Here is a 20,448-nt window from a genome sequence, read left to right as displayed (position 1 = left end):
ACGAAAGAGGGTACATTGTATCTGATTCCATTTACATAAAATTCTAGAAAACTCATACTAGTCTATAGTGACAGAAAGCAAATCAATAGTTGTCTAGGGTCAAGGGAAAATGAATAGAGCAAGAAAAAGGGAGGAACTATGAAGGACAGAAGGAAACTTTTAAGGGTGATGAATATGTTCATAATCTTAATGTTTTAATGGCTTATTTAGATGTACACATATGTCAAAACTCATAATATTGTGGCACAAAATTATGCTATAATTGGACCAAATAGTCAGTTTTGATACTTCTCCAATAAAGGGTTGTTATTTGGTCGATAATTTTTCAGTCACAACAAAAAATTATAACATAAAAACATACCTCACATGGGGTGCCTGGGTGGCTTAGTTGGTTCAGCGTCTGCCTTCGGCTCAGGTCATGATCTTGGGGTCCTGGGATCAAGCCCCGTGTCGGGCTCCCTGCTCAGCAGTGAGCCTGCTTCTCCCTCTCCCTCTGCTTCTCCCCACTGTTCGTGCTCTCTCTCTCGCTCAAATAAATAAAATCTTTTTAAAAAATACCTCATATTATAGACTTTAAATATGTGAAATTTATTATATAGTGGTTATACCTTAGTAAAGCAGTTCTCAAACATTTCTACTGCAGAACCTTTTTGTACTCTTAAAAATTATTGGTGACCTCAAAGAGGTTTATTTAGGTAAGTTATATCTATCTATTTTTACCATATTAGAAAATTAAACTGAAAACTTTTTTTAAAGATCTATTTATTTATTTCAGAGAGAGAGAGAGAGGGAGAGAGCACACACGAGTAGGGAGAGAGGCAGAGGGAGAGACTCCTCAAGCAGACTCCCCACTGAGTGTGGAGCCCCGCACAGGGTCACTATCTCATGACCCCAAGACCATGACCTGAGCCAAAATCAAGTGTTGGACACTTAACCAACTGAGCCACCCAGGCACCCCTAAACTGAGAACATTTTAAAATATAATACACAGGGGCGCCTGGATGGCTCAGTCGTTAAGCATCTGCCTTTGGCTCAGGTCGTGATCTAAGGGTCCTGGGATCAAGCCCCGCATGAGGCTCCCTGCTCGGCAGGGAAGCCTGCTTCTCCCTCTCCCACTGCCCCTGCTTGTGTTCCCTTCTGTCTCACTGTGTCTCTGTCAAATAAATAAATAAAATCTTTAAAAAAAAATAAAGTATAATATAATACACAAAATCAATTGTTTATCTGTACATCAACAGTGAATAAACCAAAATGAAATTGAGAAAGCAGTTCCATTTATAATAGCATCAGAAAGAATAAAATACTGGGCCCCTGGGTGGCTCAGTCGTTAAGCATCTGCCTTCGGCTCAGGTCATGATCTAAGGGTCCTGGGATCACTGTCTCTCTCTCTGTGTCAAAAAACAAATGAAATCTTTTTTAAAAAAATAAAATACTTAAAAAATAAATTTAACAAAAAAAAGTCCAAAACTTATTCTCTGAAAACTACAAAACATTGTTGAAAGAAATTAAAGAAGATCTGAATAAATGGAAGGACATTCCATGTTCACAGATTGGAAGACTTAAAATGGCAGTATTCCCCAAATCGATCTACAGATTCAACACATTCCCTATCCCTGCTGGGTTTTTCATGGAAATGGGCCAGCTAGTCCTAAAATTCATATGGGAGTTCAAGGGACACAGAATAGGCAAAATAGTCTTGAGAAAGAAGAAGAAATTCCTAATTTTCAAACTGAACACAAGGCTACAGTAACCAGTACAGTGTGCTGCTGGTATAAAGATAGAAATCTAGATCAGTGGAATAAATTGCCAGTCCAGAAGTAAACCCATGTGCCAAGGATGCCAAGATGTCTAAGGTGCCAAGATCCTTTAATGAGGAAAGAATAGTCTTCAGCAGATGGTGCTGGAGCAACTGCATACCCACATGCAAAAGATTGAAGCTGGACCCCTTCTTCACATTGTATACAAAAATTAACTCCAAAAGGATCATATATCTAAATGTAAGAGCTAAAACTATAAAACTCTCAGAAGAAAACAGCAGTAAATCTCTTTTTTTTAAAGATTTTATTTGAGAGAGAGAGAGAGCACGAGGGGGGGAGGGTTAGAGGGAGAAGCAGACTCCCTGCTGAGCAGGGAGCCCGATGTGGGGCTTGATCCTGGGACTCCAGGATGATGACCTGAGCTGAAGGCAATCGCTTAATGAACTGAGCCACCCAGGCGCCCCGGAGTAAATCTTTATGACCTTAGATTAGGCAAATGATTCCTCATATAAGACACAAAAAGCAGAAGCAACAAAAGAAAAAGTAAATTGGATTCATCAAAATTAAAAATTTTCATGCCACAATTAAGAAAATAAGGCAATCCACAGAATAGGAGAAAATATTTGCAAACCATAGATATGATGAGACTTATATCCAGATTATATAAAGAATTCCTGTAACTCAATAATAAAAAGCAAATAACCCAATTAAAAATGGACCAAAAGGGGCGCCTGGGTGGCTCAGTCAGTTAAGCGTCTGCCTTCGGCTCAGGTCATGATTCCAGGTCCTGGGATCAAGCCCCGTGTCGGGCTCCCTGCTCAGCAGGGAGTCTGCTTTTCTCCCTCCCTCTCCCTGCCCTGTGCTTGTGCTTGCTCACTCTCTCTCTGTCTCTCTCAAATAAATAAAATTTAAAAAAAAAAGGAGAAAAATAGTTTTCAAAAAAAACACGGACAAATGATCTGAATAGACAAATGTTCAAAGAAGATATACAAATGGTCAGTAAGCACATGATAAGATACTTAACATCATTAACTATCAGGAAATGTAAATGAAATCCATAATGAGACACCACTTCACACCCACTACAATCAAAAGGACAAATATCACAAGTGTTGGGAGGATGTGGAGAAACTGAAACCCTCATACATGGTTGTGGGATTTTAAAATGGTACAGCTGCTTTGGAAAACAATCTGGCACTTCCTTTTAAAAGGTTGAACATAGAGTAATCATATGATCCAATAATTCTACTTCTAGGTATATACCCAAGAACAGTAAAATCATATGTCCACACAAAAACCTGTACATGAGTGTTTTGTTTGTAGTAACATTATTCCTTATAACTTAAAAATGGAAACAACCAAAATGTCCATCATTTGATGAGTAAACAAAATGTGTTATCTCTATATAATAGAAAATTATTCGGCCATGAGAAGGAATGAATTACTGATGTATGCTACAGCATGGGTGAAGCTTAAAAACATGCTAAATAGAAGAAGCCAGTCACAAGAGACTATATATGGTTATTATTTCATTTATATGAATTATTCAGATTACGCAAATCTACAGAATCAGAAAGTAGTTTAGCAGTTGCCTAGAGCTGGGAGGTTTGGGTTTGAGGGTTTGGGGGAGGGGAGGAAATGTGGAGTGATTGCTGATGGGTATAGGGTTTCTTTTTGGGGTGATGAAAATATCCTAAAATTTGGTGATGGTTACACAACTCTGAATATATTAAAAACCATTGAGTTGTACACTTTCACTGGGTGAATTGTACGGTATGTGAATTATATCTCAGTGAAGCTATTATTTAAAGAGAAGACAATTATTGCTGGAGTCCAGTTCATGGATACCTTGGTAAGAAATTTGAAACTTGTTTTATAGATTTAAAAAACAAAAACAAAACACTGCAGCTGTGTCAAATTCAGTGCCTGCCCAACCCGTGGCCAGCACTGGCCTGAAAGGCTGCCACAGAAACACTGTGATCCATGGGCCCTGATCCCCCATGCTGGGCCTCAGGGATAAATTTGGTCACAGACATCTCGCCACCCCCCCAAAAAAAAACAGAAACCAAAGCTAGAAAGGAACAATGGTGATAGAATAGGGAATAGGTTAGTACACAAATGCTTAGAACAGTGCTTGGCACATTAAATAAGGACTCCATAAATAGTGTTGTTCTTATTATTGTTATTTCAGACCTATGTTTTTAAAAAAAATCATTCAGGCTATAATGTGGAGAATTTATTAAAAGAGAATGGGTAACACTTAAATCAGTGGAAACAAACAGAAAATCAAGAAGAAAGCAGTGGCTTTGAATGACACATTGGACAAGATGGATTTAACAGATACATGTAGAACATTCCATCCTAAAACAGCAGAATACACATTCATTTCAAGTGCACATGGAACTTTCTCCAGAATAGATCACATATTAGGCCACAAAACAAGTCTCAACAAATTTAAAAAGATTGAAGTCCTATATATCTTTTCTGACCACAACACTATGAAACTTGAAGTCAACCACAAGAAAAAACCTGGAAATACCACAAATACATGGAGGTTAGATAACATGCTACTAAACAATGAGTGGGTCAACCACGAAATCAAAGAAGAAATCAAAAAGTACATGGAGAGAAATGAAAATGAAAACACAACGGTCCAAAATCTTTGGGATGCAGCAAAAGCTGTTCTAGGAGGGAAGTTTATAGCAATACAGACCTACCTCAAAAAGCAAGAAAAATCTCAAATATACAGCCTAACCTTACACCTAAAGGAGCTCACAAAAGAACAAACAAAACCCAAAACCAGCAGAAGGAAATAATAAAGATTAGAGCAGAAATAACTGATATAGAAGCTAAAAAAAAAATAGTAGAACAGATTAATGAAACGAGCTGCTGCTTTGAAAAAAAATCAACAAAATTGATAAACCTCTAGCCAGATTCATCCAAAAAAAGAGAGACAGAGAAAGGACTCAAACGATACCACAAAAATGAAAGAGGAGAAATAATAACTGACACCACAGAAATACAAACGACTGTAAGAAAATACTAAGAAAAATTATATGCCAACAAATTGGATGACCTAGAAGAAATGGATAAATTCCTAGAAACATATAACCTACCAAACTGAAGCAGGAAGAAATAGAAAATTTGAACAGACCTATTATCAGCAATGAAATTGAATCTAATCAAAAAACTCCCAACAAAAGTCCAGGACCAGACAGCATCACAGGTGAATTCTACCAAACATTTAAAGAGTAAGGGGGCATCTTGGTGGCTCAGTCCGTTATACATCCGACTCTTGATTTTGGCTCAGGTCATGATCTCACATTCGTCGGACTGAGCCCTGTGTTAGGCACTGCACTCAGCTCAGAGTCTGCTTAGGACTCTCTCTCTCTCTCCCCCTCTCTCCCCCTCTGTCCCTCCCCCTCCCCGCTCTTGCGCTCTTAAATAAATAAATAAATAAATCTTGTTTTAAAAACTAAGAAGAGTTAGTACCTATTCTTCTCAAACTATTCCAAAAAGTAGAAGAGGAAGGAAAACTTCCATATTCATTTTATGAGGCCAGTATTACCCTGATACCAAAACCAGATAAAGACACTACAAAAAATGAGAACTACAGACCAATATCTCTGATGAACATAGATACAAAAATCCTTAACAAAATATTAGCAAACTGAATCCAACAGTGTATTAAAAAAATCATTCACCACAATCAAGTGGGATTTACCTCAGAATGCAAGCCTGGTTCAATATTTGTAAATCAATCAGTGTAATATACCAGCATCAGTAAGAGAAAGGATAAAAGTCATATGATCATTTCAAAAGATGCAGAAATAGCATTTGACAAAATATAACATCCATTCATGATATTTAAAAAAAAAACCTCAACAGAATAGGTTTACAGGGAACATAATTCAACATAATAAAGGCCTCATATGAAAAACCCACAGCTAACACCATACTGAAAGGGGGGAAAACTGAGAACTTTTCCCCTGAGGTCAGGAACAAGACAAGGATGTCCACTCTCACCACTTTTATTCAACAAAGAACTGGAAATCCTAGCCACCGCAATCAGAAATAAATAACAGAAAGAAATAAAAGGCATCCAAATTGATAAGGAAGAAGTAAAACTTCCACTATTTGCAGATGACATGATACTATATGTAGAAAACCCTAAAGACGCCACCAAAAAACTACTAGAACTAATAAATGAATTTAGTAAGATCATAGGATACAAAATCAACATAAAGAAATTTGTTGCATGGGGCACCTGGGTGGCTCAGTCGTTAAGTGTCTGCCTTCAGCTCAGGTCATGATCCCAGGGTCCTGGGATCGAGCCCTGCATCGGGCTCCCTGCTCAGCAGGAAGCCTGCTTCTCCCTCTCCCACTCCCCCTGCTTGTATTCCCTCTCTCACTGTGTCTTTCTCTGTCAAATAAAATCTTAAAAAAAACCCTCAAGTTTAACTTGCCTTGTTCGTCTTCCCATCCTACTGTTTATTTCCTTTAAAAAAAAATTGTTGCATTTTTATACACTAATAATAAAGCAGCAGAAAGAAATTAAGAAAACAAAACAAAAAGACAATCCCATTTACAGTTACACCAAAAATAGTAAAGTACTTTGGAATAAATCCAGCCAAAGAGGTCAGAGGACCTATACTCTGAAAACTGTAAAATATTGATGAAAGAAATAGAAGATGACACAAAGAAATGGAAAGACAGGGTCTCCTGGGTGGCTTAGTTTGTTAAGCGTCCAATTCTTAATCTCAGCTCAGGTCTTGATCTCAGCGTTGTGAGTTCAAGCTTCACACTGGGCTCCACGCTGGGTGTGGAGCCTACTTTAAAAAATGAGAAGGAAAATGGAAAGACATTGCATGCTCATAGATTAGAAACACAGATATTGTTAAAATGTTTATACTACCCAAGGCAATCTACACATTTAAAGTAATCTCTATCAAAACACCAATAGCATTTTTCACAGAACTAGAACAAACAATCCTAAAATTTGTATGGACCCAGAAGAGGACCTGAATAGTCAAAGGAATCTTGAAAAAGAAAAGCAAAGCTGGAGGCATCACAATTCTGGACCCTCAAGTTATATTACAAAGCTGTCGTGGTCAATACAGTATGGTATTGGCACAAAAATAGACACATAGGTCAGTGGAACCGAATAGAAAATCCAGACATAAACCCATATTTATGTGGTCAATTAATCTTTAACAAAAGAGGCAAGAATATGCAATGGGAAAAAGTCTTTTCAACAAACAGTGTTGGGGAAATCTGGACAGTAACATGCAAAAGAATGAAACTGGACCACTTTCTTACACTATACACAAAAATAAGCTTAAGATGGATTAAGGACCTAAATGTGAGACCTGAAGCCATAAAAATCCTCGAAGAGAACACAAGCAGTAACTTCTCTGATGTCGACTATAGCAACGTCTTTCTAGAGGAAACAAAGGCAAAATAAACTGTTGGTACTACATCCAAATAAGAAGCTTCTGCACAGCAAAGGAAACAACCAACAAAACTAAAAGCCTACTGAATGGGAGAAGACATTTGCAAATGACATATCCAATAAAGGGTTAATATCTAGGCTATATAAAGAACTTACACAACTCAACACCCAAAAAACAAATACTCCAATTAAAAAATGGGCAGAAGACATGAACAGACATTTCTCCGCAGAAGACATGAACAGACATTTCTCCACAGAAGACCCACACATGGCCAACAGAGACATGAAAAGATGCTCAACATCACTTGTCAGGGAAATGCAAATCAAAACCATAATGAGACGTTACCTCACACATACCAGAATGGCTAAATCAAGAGCACAAGAAACCGATAGTGGCTAGGATGTGGAGAAAAAGAACCCTCGTGCACTGTTGGTGGGAACGCAAACTGGTGCAGCCACTGTGGAAGACAGTATGGAAGCTCCTCAAAAGTTAAAAATAGGGGCACCTGGGTGACTCAGTTGGTTAAGAGTCTGCCTTCAGCTCAGGTCATGATCCCAGGGTCCTGGGATCGAGTCCCTCATCGGGCTTCCTGCTTGACGGGAGGCCTGCTTCTCCCTCTCCTACTCCCCCTGCTTGTGTTCCCCCTCTCGCTGTGTCTCTCTCTGTCAAATAAATAATAAAATCTTAAAAAAAAAGAGAGAGAACTGCCCTATGATTGAGGAATCACACTACTGGATATTCACCCAAAGGATACAAAAACACAAATTCAAAGGGCAAATGCCTCATGTTTATTGCAGCATTATTTACAATAGGCAAACTACGGGAGCAGCCCAACTGTCCATTCATAGATGAATGTTTAAAGATGGGGGGGGTGTACATATATATACACACACATACAAAATGGAATATCATTCAACCATTAAAAAGAATGAAATCTTGCCAGTTGGAACAACATGGATGGATCTAGAGTGTATAATGCTAAGAAAAATAAGTCAAAGACGAATAGCATATTTCACTCCTATGTGGACTTTAAGAAACAAAACAAAGGGGAAAATAAATAAACCAAGAAGCCGACTCTTAACTATAGAGAACAGATTGTTACCAGAGGAGAGAGGGGTGGGGGGATGGGTGAAATGGTGAAGGGGAGTAAGAATACACTCATGTTCATGAGCACTGAGTAATGTATTGGAATTGTTAAATCACTCTATTATACACCTGAAACTAATATAACACTGTATGTTAACTACACTAGAATTAAAATTTAAAAAGAGAGAGAGAAAAATAAAGGAGTAAGACTGAAGGCAAGATTATCTGGAAGAGTTGTAATCCAAGCAAGAATTAACGAAGCCAGAACTGTGGTAATGGGGATGGATTTGCAGTATCATTTTAGGAAGGTTATTTGTTGATTGTCACATTAGGAGTTTTCTTATTGGTTAGGAATTTACTTTGGCCCCATTTATTCCTGACAGAAGTGGTACCGCAAGAAGTCAGGCATCACGCCATGAAGAGCATGTGCAGAATATCCGCCGGTTTCATGAATCCCTGCAGCAGGGCGAGGCAGTTTTGCCACGTGATGACAAACTGACCACATTGCCTTTGTCCTCCCGTACTTCCATTTTGACTTCTCTCAGGTAAGGCCCTGTGCTGAGAAAAGACACAGGAAACCATAGTGAAGCACAAGGTAATGGGCAGTGGCAGCCGGCAGGACTGCTTTTCTATCTGCTGCCACTGCCCCGGGAGGCTTAGGAGGGGCTTTTGTCTAGGTTAGTGTTGAATTGGACCCTACACCCTCTAGGGGTTCCTCACAGATCAATCTTTCTCCAGCTTGAGGCCTTACTTTCCTTCATGGGCTCTATTACTCATCTACCTATTAACACAGGAACTTGAGGTTATTCACCAAACGTAATAACCACCCTCACATCTATACAGCTTCATACCTACTTTAAATTTACAGAGCCTCATCCTGCCCACTGACTTCCTTCTCACAACCACTGAGTTCTTCCAGACCAGCATGTCCTGTTAATGCTTCCCTGTCTCTTTCTTAATTTCATCAGCATCTGGGCCAGAGGAGCCCTGTGAGAATTGAAAGAGCCATTCTAGATCATCTGAGTCAGCCCCTGGGTTATCTAGTAAGAAGTGTGGTGCTGTGAAAAGGTCTTGGCTTCAGAGTCCCAATGGCCTTGGCTTCCGATCCTGGCTCTGCCAGTCCCAGAGGAGGAGATAGCCTGTTGCCAGATCATTATAATGACATGTGATAAGAGCTGCAGGTTTTCTGGCAAAGGGTAGATGGAGGAATGAGTAACATTCTAAGTTGGTCATGGGAAGATTTAAAGAAGTCACACTTGAACTGGTCTTTGAAGGAGCAGGTCAACAAATATGAAGGACATTCTATGCAGAAAACATGCTAAGACCCAGAGGCATGAAACAGCAAGTCAAGTTTGGAGGAATACCAGCAGTAACAATTAGGACACAGCTGAGCATAAGATGTAAAGAGCAGAGGGCCTAGTCATTTGAGCGTCTGACTTGGTTTCAGCTCAGGTCAAGACCTCTTGGGTTGTGGGATCGAGCCCCACTTCCGGCGCCACACATGGTGGGGAGGCTGCTTGAGAGTCTCTTCCACTGCCCCTCCCCCTACTTACATGCTCTCTCTCTCAAATAAATTAATCTTAAAAAAAAAAAAAAGATGTAAAAAGCAGGGCAAGTTTCTATAGGGCCATCTTGAAGGGCCCTAAATGTTAGCTAAGAGTTTGGACTTTTAGAACAAATGCTTCTCAAGTGGAAAGTGATGGGGAGGGGAGGAAGAGTGTGTAAAACTTGAGGAAAAAATATTTGACAGATTTTATATTTGGAAAAACTAACCTATTACTTGGTTTTACAAAGCAAACTCAGAAAAGAATTGGCAAAATGTTTTTGATTGGTGGAACATGGGTTAAAAAGAATTGAACAGTCATGCTATAGACTATGGGAAACTGTTCAGACTTTTATATTACAAGGAAGTAGTAGGTTCAGATTCTCATTTTAGATTCTCAGCTAGAGACTGGAGGCTGTTTAAGTAAAACCATTAACAGTGTGGCTGCACTTTATTGGGTCATTCACATAACATATTTTAGAATTCGCTGAGAAAAGAAAGAAAGAAAGTCTCCTGCACCCTAGAGCAGTTTCTCTCAGAGTCTGCGCCGTTGACATTTGGGCCAGATACTTTGCTGTAGGGGGCCTGTCTTATGCATTGTGGGATATTTAGCAGCATCCTTGGCCTATATCCACTAGATACCAGTAGCACCCGTCCCCTGATTGTGACAACCAAAAATGTCTCCACACATTGCCAAAAGATTTCTTGGGACCAAATTGCCAGGCTATAAACTACTGCCCTAGAGCAGTGGTTCTCAAAAAATTTAGTGCATATCAGAATCACATGAAGAGCTTGTTAAAACAGCAACTGCTGAACCCACCCATACAGTTCCTGATTCAGAAGGTCTAGGATAGTGCCTGAGAATTAGCATTTCTAGTAAGTTCTCAGATGATGCTGATGCTGCTAGACCTAGAACCAAGTTTTGAAGACTGCTAGTAGATGAATTCTCTACCAAATGGAGATGAAACAAGATACCAATTTTACATGACTTCCTTGGGTTCACAGAGCCCTAAAACAGTGCTTCGTTTGAATCACAGCAATCCTAGGAGTCCTGCAGAGCAAATATTAATAAACCTTTTCACAGATGAGAAAATTGCGGCTTCGTCTTAATAGGTTCTATACCCAGAACCTCTGACAAGGCCAGTTGGGTATGCACGTTTTCTAAAGTCCCACCAAGTTCACAGTTGTTTTTCACGTTCCTGCTATAGGTTGCATGTGGTGTACACCCAGATGTAGACACCTAAATCCACCGTGACTTGAGAGTCGTGGCCTCTAGTGACAGATTAAGGATCAGCATTGTGCTCCCTCATTTAATTTGTATTTGACTGTAGAACATGCAAACTGTTCCTAACAAAGGACAGAGAGACTTCCAGTTTACCTCACAGGTACTTAGCGTCTGTGCTGTGCCAGTGTACCAGGCACAGTGAGTGAACCAAAGAAACAGAGAAGTTTGAAATACTGTCTTCTGTCACCAAGTGCTCATGGCCTAGTTTGGGAAACTGACACATAATGAGAAAACTAAGTGGAAATCTAAGACAAAAGGTTGATGGAGATGCCAAGAGTGAAGGAGTTTAAGGGAGAGGTGGCCCAAGGATTTGGGTTGACTTTGGAAAGGACAGATATGAGCACTTTGAAAGTTAAAGAGCATAGGGACACAGCAAGGGCAGTAGCTTGAACTCAGGTTCCAGCATTCAGAGGTATGAGGCCAAAATGAACAAGGTAATTGGGACAGGGCCCATCTATGATCATGGAGAAAGCACTACACTGAGTACAGTAGATATAAAGGAGTCAGCACACAGCTCACAGTACATCAGGGGAAATAGATGTGATTGGAGAGTACAGAACTGTGGAGCACAAAGGGGGACCTCTTAAGCCAATTTAGAGGTGCAGGGAAGACTTGCTAGGAGAGGTCACTTACTTGAAGGATCAGGAATGGGTTATGAGGTAGCAAAGGTCAGTGTTAGTCCAGAGTAGGCCTTCCTCTGTCAGAGTAAGAGGATGGTAGTCAAGAATGGTTCCTTCCCTACAGAAGGTGGGGTTTTTGCTGGACATCAGAGGAGGAATCTCATTAGCCAGACAGAAGGAGGGGAAGGTTGTTGCCAGCAGCAGGATTGTAGTCAAATGAAGGATGAATTGGTGGACTGGAGCAGGAGGGTGGGGTCCTAGTGTTAACAGACCAACTGAGAAGTACTAAGGTCCTAGCTCAAGCAGTAGAATGCCAGGGAAATGTAAAAGATGCTTGCAATCCCAGGGAATGACGCTTTTGTCCTCTGCTCCCTTTTCTTTTTTTACAGGAGGAATCTGAATGAGCTAGATCAGATCCAGCAGTACTTCAGTCAGAAGCTCACCAAGCCTTTACTTCCCCTCAGTGCTCAGACTCATACCATCTTGCAGTGTCCAGAGAGCCACAGGGACCATCGTGGGCCCGGAGACAGCAGCCTAGACCCAGAGAGCCAGTGCATCCTGGAGAAATCCAATAACCTGGTGTTGCAAGTCAGCTCCTTAATCACGGGTATGGCTCAGGGCCCCTCTTGTCGAGGAGTTATGCTCACTGGGTGCCTATTCAAAAAGCATTTGAATATCTGCCCTCATAAAAGCCCCTATGACAAATAGAGACCAACAGCTTTCACTATCTTACTTATTTACTGTCTTCCTTCTGGAAGGAGAGATGTAGTAGCATGGCACAGGAACATGTGAAATGGAAAGACTATCGGACTGAGAGGCAGGAGACCCAAGTCAGGTCTTTGTTGGCTTTCTGGCACAGGCTTACTATATGACACCACTTACCCTGACCCCTTTCCCTTCTTGAGGTTTCCCCAGCCAAAAAAAAAAAAGACAAGAGTGGATTAGGTAAGTTCTTCCAGTAGCAGTTCTTGAGCTTGTGCCACTCTGTTTTCAGGAAAAAATCAACTACAGACGTATTTAAAATTGTAATTCTCAGAAGGCAGAAGTCTGCATTTTTAGCAGGTACCTCAGATGACTCTAGATGTTGGTGGTCCATAGTTGACCCTTTGAAAAATCCCTTAAAGCAGTGGTCCTCACTTTGGCTGCATATTGGAGTTCTTAAGAGAACTTTTCATATTCAGATGCCCAGGCTGCACCATAGGTTAGTTGCAACAGGATCTCTGAAGGTGGGACCCAGGCATCAGTGTTTTTCATAACTCCCCAGGTAATTCCACTGTGCAGCCCAGACAGAGACTGCTGTAGAACAAGTATTTCTCAAACTTGGCCTGAACATATAAAAATCACCTAAAGAATCACCTGGGTCTTGCTCCATTCTCTTGAATCAGAAGGCAGGGTTAAGACCTGGGAACTTAAATAGCAGGCACGGTAGGGGAATAGTGAGAAAACAATTAGATCAGTACCTCTAGCCATCACTTTGGTGTCATTTTTGTTCAAACAAAAGATGTATATTGTACACAGGGATGAGTAAGTTCAGTTTTCTTTGTTTAAAGGGGAAAGAAGCCACCATGAGTGATATTAGGTACAAACCTCCTTCTTACCCTCTTTCCCAGAGAGCTGACCTGTTGGTAGCCAGGGCTCCAGAGGTACATGCTGTATTTGGCTTCTACTTGCTTGGAAATATTCAGTCATCTATTTACTGAGCACAAACTATGCCAGGCACTATGTGTTACTAGGTCTAGGAGGATAAAGTGGTGGACAAGACAGGAATTGTCTTTCATCAAGCGTACATTCTATAGTCAACTGAAGAAACTGCCCCCCAGAAAGAAAGCATTAAGAGCAAAACAGAGGGAGGCTTGTTTGGGGTAGAGGTGAAAGCAAATCGGGAACCCTCTAAATGGGTATATTAAAAGAGGAGAGAGAATGAGAGAGATGATTGGATCGAAGAAAACTGTTCAAATAAATGAACTCCCCCAGCCTCCATCACTTCTCAGTACACTTTTGAAGAAGTCATTAGACAAGCAGATACAAATGAAGCCTGAGAGTGAGTTACTGAGTAGGGATCTCATTTATGCCACATCTGTGGGCCAGGTCTTTTGCTGGGCTCTAAAAATGCAACATGAATCAGACACATGGTTTCTGCCTTTGAGAAGCCCACAATCTGATGGGGGAAACATACACAGTAGGATCTTAAGTGCTTCCTTATAGAACAACATTGTTTAGCCATCCCATCCAGCTGGCGCACCCGGGAAGGCTTCCTGGAGGGGGTGCAGTAGGGCAGGGCCTTGAAGGACGGGCTGGTTTGTAAAAAGAAAGACTGCTCCAAGACAGAAAGCATAGTTCAGGCCAAGGGATCAGGATTAACTAACCCGCTTCCTGGTTCCTCTTCTGTTTGCAGGTAGGGATGTTCCGTTCTCATACATCTATTCCCCTTTGAGATACGAAAATTGTTAATGTATTAAATTCAGCCAGCATCTCCTATAGGCTGAAGATGCCATTAGGTACCATGAGGGAGATGTGACCCCACACTCCAGGAGTCAAATTTGCCTCCCAGTTCCTAACTTTCTCTTCTTAAATAACCATGCAGACAAACCATTTACTAGGCCTATTTATTTATGCCCCCCATTTAATTGCAAAATAATTTGAAATGACTGGTAGCTTCCATTTATTGCCATTATCCACACCACATATGCCCATTTATCACATGTATTCTTTACCATAACCCTGTGCAAAGGGTGGTGTTAATCACTTTTTAAAATATTTATTTATTTATTTATTTTTATTATGTTCAATTAGCCAGTATATAGTATATCATTAGTTTTTGATGTAGTGTTCAAAGATTCACTAGTTGCATATAACACCCAGTGCTCATCACCACATGCCCTTCTTAATGCCCATTACCCAGTTACCCCATCCCCCACCCCCCTGTTAATCACATTTTAAAGATAAACAGGTTCAGAGAGGATAGTTTGCTCATGACCACAAAGTTGATAAGTGACAGTAGAGATTTGAACCCAAGACTGACCAGCCCCCAAAGCCTCTGCTCTTTCCACACACCATGCTGCCTCCATTTTCTCTGTAAACCTCCCCTGCCTTACCATTTGGGTGATAGATGACTTGCTTTTATTTTCCAAGTAAAATATATAGTTCTAATAACTGTCATCAAATAGGTAAATAAGTAGATTCTCATTTTGATTTTTAATATAGGTAATTACTGAAGTAAATGGAAGCATGAACATGCCCGCCAGGACTCCTAGCTCCCAAGAATTCCTGAGCATGAGCAGATAGTCTCTGAAAGCGATGTAACCACAACTATAAACAGATTAGATTTTGGTCCTCTGATGTTAGAATAAAGTGCTAGAAATTATATACTGCCTTGAATATAGTTTCACTGATTCGAGTGGATTAACCATCTTTAAGATTTGTTCAAAGTCTCATTGCAAGAATACATCTGAAGCTAGAGCCTAGCATGGGAAAATTGAGTGGTCTGTGGCCCTATCTTGTAGTAAGAGTGATATCTGTTGCTGTTCAGATCTGCAGACTATCACCAAGAATTCTCAAGCATCTTTGGGTTCTCACCGAGCCAGGAGTAGAAGCGGAGAGGTTCCCACCCTACCAGATGCTCAGGACACAGTGGCCATGCAGGAACGAAGCACAACTCCAGACCTGCCATTGGCAAGAGCTCCGGATGAGGTCAGAAACCACCTAACTCCCCCTACTCTTGAAGAGACTTCAAGCGGAAGAGGAATGCTCCGTGAGTCCCTGGGGCACACAGTACCCATTACAAGGATGCAGAGCAGTGAGGAAACTGAGGCAGGCCCAGCCTACAGTGATGAGGACTATGAAGAAGACATCATTGAGCCCAGGACACTCAATGACATTACCACCGTGACAGACAAAACTAGCCCTTGGTCCAGTTTCATGTCAGACGCAAGTGAGATCATCAGCCTTCAGCCTGATGAGGTGCCTAGGGAAGGCCCTTCTTGTCCTTCTTCAAAGCGTTTCCCCAGAGAGGAGCTCAAGGGTAAAAGTAGCCCTCTGTCCAGCCCAGGGAGGGTGGTCCACCCCGACCTGCTTAGGCAGGGTTCTCCTAGCCAAAGTCTTACTGCTTGTGAGGGTGAAGCCTCTCATGCCAGGGATGGAGAGCCTGCTTCAGCAGACCGTCAATTCATCTCACAAGTGACACTCTCAGGAGCCCAACAGAGCAACACCTCTGCTGGATTGAGCTCACCAAGAGCAGACCAGGACCAGGAGCCCAAGCCAGAGGCCCAGACTGAGCATGAGGCTGCCTCCAGTGAACTAAGTGATTCTGCTGATAGCTTCGAGAAATTCCCTCTTCACCTAGCCTCCCAGAGCAGGAAGGAAAGCCATCAGGCGCTACCCATCAGCTGCCCTGACATCAGGCAGAAGCAGGCAACATCTGGATCAGAGGTGTCCCCAAGGCAGAGCCTCCTGTATCCTTTGGGATTTCCAACAAGTAGCCCCCCTTGAGCCATTTGTAGGCATTTTGGATGCTGGCACTTAGGCTAGCCTAGTGTGTGTGTGCGTGTGTGTGTGTGTGTGTGAGAGCAGTGGCCTCCCTCATGTAATGCACTGGGAGGTACAGGAAGCCCCTTCCTTCAGAAGACGCCGGGGCTAATAAGGTGCTATGATGCGACTGTTAGCACCGCCCTCTGAAGCATAATGCTTTGAATTGGGTTTAAGGGTTAGTAGCACATTCATTAGCCTAGCCCAGCCTGATTTACTGGATCAATCTATTGGGGATTTTACACTTGAAGGCAGGGTTCTGGATGTAAGGAATGAGACCATTAATCTCAGGTGAAATCGAAGTGAAAGGTGCAGAGGGGAAAGGAGAGTACCAGCACTGATTGAGCATTTACTGTGTGCTGGGCACTTCACATACCTTTTTCATTCAGTCGTCGTAAGTCTAGAAGGTCAGTATCATCATTTCTATTTTGCATGTAGGGAAACTGAGGCTCCACGTTATGGTAACTTGCCTAATTAATTTTTTTTAGAAAAAGGCAAATGATAGGGAAAAGGAGAGAGTAAGTGGGTGCAGTTGAAATGGACTTGCCCAACTCCCCCTCCCCCTCCAGAATGGCAGTGTTAATGGGAGGAAGGGACACCTAACATTCCCCCTGTTCCTGCTTTGAAACACAGATGGACATGTTATGGGAAAAAGAAACCACTCAGGACCTTCGGCAGCCCAGCAGCAAGCAGAGGTTACTGCGCAGCTGCTGAGGAAGGAGGCTGTTTTACTGAAGAGATCTTTCTGTACCAGAAGCCAGGGGGCCTGTTTTTGACCCTTCTAGACCCAGCTTCTTGTTACTTGTGTGACGTCAGACTTACAATTTAACTTTTCTGAGCCTCAGTTTCTTCACCTGTAAGATGGAGACAGTAATCCCTTACCCACCGGACTGTACCCTCCCCATGTAGGTCAGGGACCTGCCTTTTTCTGTGTCCCTGGCACCAGACATAACAGAGGGGGATCAGTAAATATAGATTGACTTGAACTATCATAATTTCACAGGATTCTTGAGAAAATCAAATCAAATTGATTCTTGAGGAAATTAAAAGACTACACAAATGTGATTCATGTTGCAGAGCAGAGAGAAACTAAAGGGTAGGCGGTGGGGACTCAGGAAAGACGGAAACCATGAAATGGCTGAGGGTGAGCACTGAAAGCAGGCCGCCTTCAGTGGAGTTCCTTCCTGGCCTCACTCATCCTGGCTTCTGACGTTGCTGCCTTTACAGTCAGTTTAGTTGTGCTCAGAACGTATGGTCTGTGCTGGAGCAGTCTGTACCCAGGTCCCAAGGGCACTACTTTAATTCGGACCTTCCAAGTATTCATCCTTCCAAAAAATGGGTATTTCCAGACTATGTGCTGCTACTGAAGACAGATTTGAATTAGACCTTACCTCAGAAGTTCCCATTAAGAGGCAGGGACAGGCAATGGTACAATTTCTTGTTCCAAGTGCTGTGATGAAACATGGACAGGATGCTAAGGAACAAAAGGAAGAAGCTGCTGTGATACTGTTTGGAGGCATCCCAGCAAGAGAGACAGTAGAGCTGGACCTCAAAGATGAATAGGCATTCTGTAGGCAGAGATGAGAGAAAGTTCTAGTCACAGCGAACTGTGTGTGCAGAGGCATAGCCAGGTGAAAGAGCCTGGCCTGTGGGCAGCAGTTCACTCTGATTAGAGCCCAGGGGTATGTGGGATGGTGAGAGGTGAGGCAGGGCTGCCTACGAAAGAGCCTTTTATGCCTGGCTAAGGTGCTTGGACTCTATCCTATAAGCGAATTAAACTTCAGTGTCCTTCTCTTTAAAACAGAAGTAATAATAGTACTTCTCTTGTGGGGTTATTGTGAAAAGTCAATTAACAGTTTAAACTACCTAGCAAAGTGCCTGGTACATAGTGTTCAGGAAATGTTAACTGGTAAGCAAGCAAGAGTGTGACTGGTCAGGTTTACATATTAGAAAAGTCATGCAGTGCCTTGTAGAGGGTGGATTATGGATTAGATGAAGGGAAGGCCAGAAGCAAGGAGACAAGGTGGGAAACTTGCAATAATAATAAAAGATGAAGAAATGTGACCTAAAGCATAGACTGCTTTATGATGAAGAAGAGGGGCACAGATTTGAGAGAATTAGATAGGGGCAGGGAAGAGAAAAAAGAAAGTAGGATGACACAGAGAGTTCTGTCACAAGTGATTACACAAGTGATAAGGTGACTGGATAGGGGACAGCACATGAAGACAGTTTTGGGGGAAGGTACACATTTCCGTTTTGACATGTGTGCCTGGAAGACATCCAAGAGGAGGCCAGCTATAAAGGTAGGTGCCTCTGGAAACAGATACGGGCAGCAGGGAGAGCGTGGAAAGGGAGAAGCACACACACAAAATGGAGCCCTGAGGCTCACCAGTACGGAAAGCGCAGAACAAGACACGCCCGCAGACGAGGCCGAGAAGAGCTGGTCAGAGGTGGAAAAGCAGGACGGAGGCAGGGCAGGAGCAGAGTGTCAGGGAGTAGCGGTCCGTGCTCTGACGCTTAAGACAGGCCCAGTAGGGTGTGGACTGACGGTGGCTTTAGCGTTGAGGAGGACGGTGCAGGGGTGGGGACTGAAGGCTGACTCCAGTGGGGGAGGGAACCAGAGTGGTAAGGACAGCAAGAATAGGCAACTTTTCCCCATTAACCAGGGAAGTAAGAATCGCTGACATTTAATGAGCACTTGATGTGTCAGGCACTATTCTAAGTACTTGTGTATATAAAGTCATGTAATCCTTAAAAGGTACTATTACTATATCCACTCTACAGGTGAAGAAATAGGTGTAAAAAATGAATTTGCCTGAAGTCACTGTCTAAAAAGTGACAGAGGTGACCGTAGCAGGACCCTCAGAAAGGCAGGAGGCAGTAGGCTGAGAGGGGGAGCTTTGGTGCTCCGGACGTACCCGTGACACGTCTTAGCAAAGCTTTTCCTTCCCCACAGCATCAGCTAACTGGCACAGTCCCCGGTAGTCAGAGCGGCAACAGCAGCTAGGGCCTGCCTCACTCAGGCCTCTGACGAAGGCTTGGGTAAAAGGGTTCTCCTTCAGGATCTCCCCAACTCCACCCCCACCTCTCTATGGAAGAATCAGGGACTTCAGCCAAAGCAGGAAATGATGCCTTTCATTCATTCAGTGGATACTTACTGAACGCTTACTCTATCCCAGGTGACAGGAATATGACTATGAAAAAGGGATCGATCATCTCTACCCTCTTGGAGTTCAAAGTCTAGCCTAGAAGAACCATGATAAACCAATTTGAACCAGAACCATATTTAGCTTACTGAACAGAAACAAAAAATTAGAACATCAAAATAGTCCCCTCCCAAACAAAAACAGTGCTTTGAGTGAACAAATGTTTTTGGAACACTGTGTTCTCGGCACAGTACCGGGTACATCAGAGGACACAGAGACGTACAAAATGTGGTAGTTGCTTCTAGGGCTCAGATGCAGACTGCGTGGACGAGCCGTACCCACAGACAGCCCCTTATGTAGAGTCCTCATTCCTGGATGTTGGCAGAGAACAACTGGGAGGACACTGCCCTTGGAGCCACCTTCCCACCCCGACCCTGTCTGACTGACTTCTCACAGGTCAGTTTTGGGTCAGCAGGCCCTCAGCAAGTGTCGCTGAAATGTTGCTGCCTACCAGCCTCGTGCAGGGTTCTAGGGAAGTAGGTAACTGAAGGAAACTACACCGCCCGTACCTTTGAGAAGCTTCTGGAAGGAATGCTGAGACAAATCGAGAGTCATAGCAGAGTAAAACAAGCATTAGCCTGTGTAGCGGACTGCGGGGAAGGAGGGATCACCATGGGCTGACATTAGGAGAGGCTTCCAAGAAGAGGATTTTAACTAACCCTTGCAGAAAGTATAGACTGTGATTGGTTAGGGGTGGGCAGGGTCTTCCAGGCAGAAGGCACCACTGGAGCAGAGGTGTCATGGGCAAGAAGTTGGGGGAAATGAGTGGGGGTGACTAAGCCCAGGGGAGAAGCCAGTCTGGCAAGGGGGCAGATTTCTAGGTAACTGTGTCCCTTAACTACCATCTAGGCCAGAGCCCATTGTGGTGCCCAACTTCTTTTTGCCTCCCCAGCAGTTGGAGGCCTCCCTGCGGATGCTGTCATTCTCTGCAGCTTTGCCACCACCAGCCACAACAGACCAGGTAAGAACAGCCT

The 20,448-nt window shown here is 42.7% G+C and overlaps 1 protein-coding gene, 1 long non-coding RNA gene and 1 other non-coding gene across 11 annotated transcripts in view; 2 read left to right on the top strand and 1 right to left on the bottom strand.

The window, feature by feature from the left end:
* LOC112806110 (uncharacterized) overlaps positions 1–20,448 on the bottom strand; it is a 51,536-nt gene that overhangs the window by 13,309 nt on the left and 17,779 nt on the right. For all 3 annotated transcript variants that reach the window (XR_012374504.1, XR_012374505.1, XR_012374506.1), the window contains 3 exons: positions 19,427–19,513; positions 17,660–17,742; positions 16,645–16,738 (listed from right to left, as the gene is read on the bottom strand). This is a non-coding gene — a long non-coding RNA (uncharacterized lncRNA). The remainder of the gene's footprint in view (positions 1–16,644; positions 16,739–17,659; positions 17,743–19,426; positions 19,514–20,448) is intronic.
* Positions 1–20,448, top strand: part of C2CD3 (C2 domain containing 3 centriole elongation regulator) — a 139,291-nt gene that overhangs the window by 102,672 nt on the left and 16,171 nt on the right. For 6 of the 7 annotated variants that reach the window (XM_073879689.1, XM_073879687.1, XM_025848372.2 and 3 more), the window contains 4 exons: positions 8,680–8,841; positions 12,134–12,351; positions 15,274–16,195; positions 20,324–20,435. In XM_073879689.1, the coding sequence (XP_073735790.1) occupies positions 8,680–8,841; positions 12,134–12,351; positions 15,274–16,195; positions 20,324–20,435 (1,414 nt within the window). The other variant, XM_073879691.1, reaches the window with a different exon arrangement.
* On the top strand, positions 3,661–3,795 carry LOC112806394 (small nucleolar RNA SNORA5). The gene has a single exon (XR_003203860.1). It is a non-coding gene; the product is annotated as a small nucleolar RNA SNORA5 (small nucleolar RNA).

This window comes from Callorhinus ursinus, unplaced genomic scaffold (genome assembly GCF_003265705.2).
Source record: "Callorhinus ursinus isolate GAN/ISIS: 27379988/994484 unplaced genomic scaffold, GSC_fseal_2.0 scaffold35, whole genome shotgun sequence".
Classification (NCBI taxonomy): domain Eukaryota; kingdom Metazoa; phylum Chordata; class Mammalia; order Carnivora; family Otariidae; genus Callorhinus; species Callorhinus ursinus.
Note: the sequence above shows the minus strand (reverse complement) of the source record. Positions and strands in the feature narration are given on the sequence as shown.